At 51.3% G+C, this 4,255-nt stretch overlaps 1 protein-coding gene across 1 annotated transcript; it reads right to left on the bottom strand.

Annotated features, from left to right (window-relative positions):
• Positions 1 to 3,917, bottom strand: LOC108539014 (cytochrome P450 2F1-like). The gene is made up of 3 exons (XM_017887377.1): positions 3,724 to 3,917; positions 3,042 to 3,182; positions 1 to 485 (listed from the first exon to the last, which is right to left on the bottom strand). Exons 1-3 carry the CDS (start codon positions 3,838 to 3,840, stop codon positions 369 to 371), a joined length of 375 nt encoding a protein of 124 aa, XP_017742866.1. The 5' UTR covers positions 3,841 to 3,917; the 3' UTR covers positions 1 to 368.
• Between the last annotated feature and the right edge of the window lie 338 nt (positions 3,918 to 4,255).

Raw genomic sequence — 4,255 nt, forward strand, 5'->3', positions numbered from 1 at the left:
TTCAGCCAAGACTGGTTTGAATCTATTACAAATGTACTAAGAAATGATACAAAAAGCCGAGAAAAGGGCGTGCCATAGAACAAGCTCTGTGGGTACAAAAAGACATGCCCCTTCCACACATCTGCCTCTGCCCTGCAGACCCGGTACAGATTGGAGGGATGGGGGATGGGCATGCGGCACAGCGGGCAGGGAAGACAGCGTGACTGCCAGAGGGATGGGGGCAGACCGTGGATCAAGAAGGAGACGGAGCAACCCACATGGATGGGCCTCATCACCCACAGGGGAATCTGGAAAGGCCGGGGCGCTAGCACGGGGCAGGCACAGCTGGAAAGGCCGCGGCAAATTGCCGGGACCTGGGCTGAGCGGGGTCAGGTCGATGTCCTCGGGCACACCCAGCGGCTGCAACGAGAAGCTCTGCAGGATGGCGGTGAGGTACAGAAAGAGCTCCACGCGCGCCAGCGACTCGCCCAGGCACAGACGGCGCCCTGCGAGGGTGGCAGGGTGGGGAGTGCGGTGAGATATGATGAAGTTAGAGGCTGCAACCCCACATTCCCAGAGGAAAACATAAGAGGAAAGGAAGACAACCGCTGGGGACGTCACAGATTCACCCATCTAAAGATCTGGGAAAGATGCTTTAAACTGTGGAGTGGAATGAGCTGGGCTGCTTGGGTTCGAATCCCGGCCCTGTCACTACTAGTTTTGTGATCCTGGACAAACCACATTTTCTGGGTATTTAAAATGGGGCTATGAAGGATGGGCGCGCTGGCTTAGGCTTGTAATCCCAGCACTTTCGGAGGCCAAGGGAAGAGGATCTCTTGAGCCCAGGAGTTTGAGAGCAGCCTGGGCAACACAGCAAGATCCCATCTCAATAAAAAAAAATATATTTTTTTTAATGTGCAAGGTGGCACATGTATGCAGTCCCAGCTGCTTGGGAGGCTGAGGCGAGAGGATCACCTGAGCCCAGGAGATCAAGGCTGCAGTGAGCCATGATTGTACCACTGCCCTCCAGCCTGGATGACAGCAAGACCCTGTCTCAGAAAGAAAAATAAAAGGAGGGATAATAATAGTGCCTCATGAGGCTGCTGTGAATGGTAAACACAGGGAGAGCAGTGAGGTTATAAGTAGCTTACCATGGGCCATCCACTACTCTAAGCGTTAGATCACCATTAGTTCTAACAACTCCAAGAGGTAGGCCTTAGTATATCTCCATTTTATAGATGTGGACATTGAGGCACAGAAAAGTGAAGTAACATACCCAAGGCAACACAGCTAGGGGGTGACAGATGGGATGCAAACCCTGCTGGAATCTAGGCTGCAGAGCCAGCACTTGATGCACAGTAGGCAACATGGTAAGTTACCTATTATTATGCCAGTTTTTTGTTTTTTCTTTTCCTGCCACTGAGTAAAGAGGGAAGTATTTTTCAGCAGGATAAAGAGGAAAGGCAAAAAAAACCCCAAAAAACAAAAAACAAAAAAAAAAACCCCTTAGAACCACCTCAACTGCGCCACCCAGTGGAGAGGTAGACAATGACCACTCCCAAGTTCAATTATTATTATTTTTTCTTTTAAACATTTTATGTATTTTTTAGTTTTGGCTAGTCAGTATTTTTTATTGTGGAGAAAGGATCTCGCTCTGTTACCCAGACTGGAGTGCAGTGGCGTGATCATACTCAGTGTAACCTCAACTTCCTGAGCTCAAGCAATAATACCACCTCAGCCTCCCAAGTAGCTGGGACTGCAGATGCACGCCACCACACCCAGGTAATTTTAACATTTTCAGCAGACAAAGGGTCTTGCTATGTTGTCCAGGCTGGTCTTGAACTCCTGGCCTCAAGTGATCCTCTCGCCTCAGCCTCCCAAAGTACTGGGATTACAGGCGTGAGCCGATGCACCTGGCCCAAGTTAAATAATTATTATAATTATTTATTTTTTTGAGATGGAGTTTTGCTCTTGTTGCCCAGGCTGGAGTGCAATGGCACAATCTTGGCCCACAGCAACCTCTGCCTCCTGGGTTGAAGTGATTCTCCTGCCTCAGCCTCGAGAGTATCTGGGATTACAGGTATGTGCCACCATTTCCTGCCTAATTTGTTTTTGTTTTTGTTTTGAGACGAGTCTCGCTCTGTCGCCCAGCCTGGAGTGCAGTGGCGCTATCTCCGCTCACTGCAAGCTCCACCTCCTGAGTTCACGCCATTCTTCTGCCTCACCCTCCCGAGTAGCTGGGACTACAGGCGCCCGCTACCACACCTGGCTAATATTTTTTGTGTTTTTAGTAGAGACGGTGTTTCACCGTGTTAAGCAGGATGGTCTCGATCTTCTGACCTCGTGATCTGCCCGCCTTGGCCTCCCAAAATGCTGGGATTACAGGCGTGCCTTCCTGGTGAATTTTGTATTTTTAGTAGAGGTAGGGTTTCACCATGTTGGTCAGGCTAATCTTGAACTCCTGACTTCAGGTGACCTGCCCGTCTAGATCTCCCAAAGTGCTGGGATTATAGGCGTGAGCGACCGCTCCTGGCTGTTAAATTATTATCATTATGTTTTTTTTTGAGACAGAGTCTCGCTCTGTCACCCAGGCTGGAGTACAATGGTGCAATCTCGGCTCACTGCAACCTCCGCCTCCCGGGTTCAAGCGATTTTCCTGTCTCAGCCTCCGGAGTAGCTGGGACTGCAGGTGCCCGCCACCACACCCAGCTAATTTTTGTATTTTAAGTAGAGACGGGGTTTCACCATATTGGTCAGGCTGGTCTCGAACTCCTGACCTCAGGTGATCCGCCCACGTCAGCCTCCCAAAGTGCTGGGATTACAGGTGTGAGCCACCGTGCCCAGCCCCAAATTAGATTATTAATTAACCTCCCCACCTCGCTTCACGAGGATTTTAGTCACTACTTGCTTATAGGAGCAGAGTTGAGAGGAGGAATGAATGTCTCTGTACATCCAAAGCTAAGAATGGGTGGAAGGAAGGAGTGAAAGAATTTGGCAAGTTGAATTAGGATGAGGAATGTAGGCAGAAATTGGGCCAGAAAGACTCTGATTCCTGCCCTCACCGGCTGAGAAGGGCGTGAAGGCTGGGCTCTTCTTGAAGGACTGATTGGCATCCAAAAATGCTCGGGGTTGAACTCCTGGGGCATCAGGAACTGGCTGGGGTCGTAGTGGATGATGTTAAGGAGGGTGATGATATCGGTGCCCTGTGTGGGTGAGGAGGTGGAGTTAGCAGTGTAGGAGGGCTGGGAGGCTCCCAAACCAGTTTCCATTTTATCGGGCTGGGTGTCCTGGGGACTTGATAAGGGGTGGGTGGGTGGGGTATGAGACTCAATCAGGGGCCAAGGAAGTGTGGGTGTCTAGGGTTCNGACTTTGGCAGGGATGTGGGAAACCCCACCCTTTGTTGGAGCAGATGTGGGGTTTCTGGGAAAAAGGACGGGCCCTGAGAATAGCGTTTAGGCACAGAGGATCCTCAAGATGAAGTTCCAGACCCCAGGGCTTCCAGGGAGGAGTTCTAGGAAGGGGATTTGTCATGGGTCTAGTCCACTATGATATGAGATGGGGTCCTGGGAAAGGCCCGAGCTTCTGGATTTAATGGTCTGAGATGTCTGTAGCTAGGGCTTGGGATGCCAGTTGCTAAGGCCTGGGGTGCTGGTTGCTAGTGCCTGGGATACTCCTTGCGAGTTGCAAGAGTCTGCGATGCCTCCTCTTAGGTTGCCTGATACCGTTTGCCAGGCCTAGCGCACCTTGGGTATAAGGAAGCCGCAAAAGGCTGTGTCCTGAGTGAGGCGGTGCGGCAAGTTCATGGGGATGATGTCTGCAAAGCGCTGCACCTGGTGGATCACCGCGTCTGTGTAAGGCATGGTCGGGTGGTCTTCCAGTGCCGCCGGCAGTCACGCGCGTCCCAGTGCGATGTCGATCTCCTGCATGCGAGTTGGAGGGGGTGGGGGAGGAGGGATCAAGGATATCGGCGCGATAGGGCAACCAGGCTGGGAAGAGGTGTGTGCTTGTGTGGGGAGAGGTCTAGTCAAAGCCTCCAAGCGCGGGGCGCCACTTGGGGCTCACGTGAGAATTAGTTAGAGGTGGCCCGCTGGGTGGCTCATGCCTGTAATCCCAGAATTTGGGAGACCCAGGCGGACGGATCCCTTGAGCCCAGGAATTTGAGACTGTAGGGAAAAGAAAGAGAGATCAGAATGTTACTGTGTCTATGTAGAAAAGGAAGAGAGAAGAAGTTCCATTTTGATCTGTACTAAGAAAATTGTTTTGCCTTGAGATGCT

The sequence above is a fragment of the Rhinopithecus bieti genome, unplaced genomic scaffold, assembly GCF_001698545.2.
Source record: "Rhinopithecus bieti isolate Rb0 unplaced genomic scaffold, ASM169854v2 scaffold_15776, whole genome shotgun sequence".
Lineage (NCBI taxonomy): Eukaryota > Metazoa > Chordata > Mammalia > Primates > Cercopithecidae > Rhinopithecus > Rhinopithecus bieti.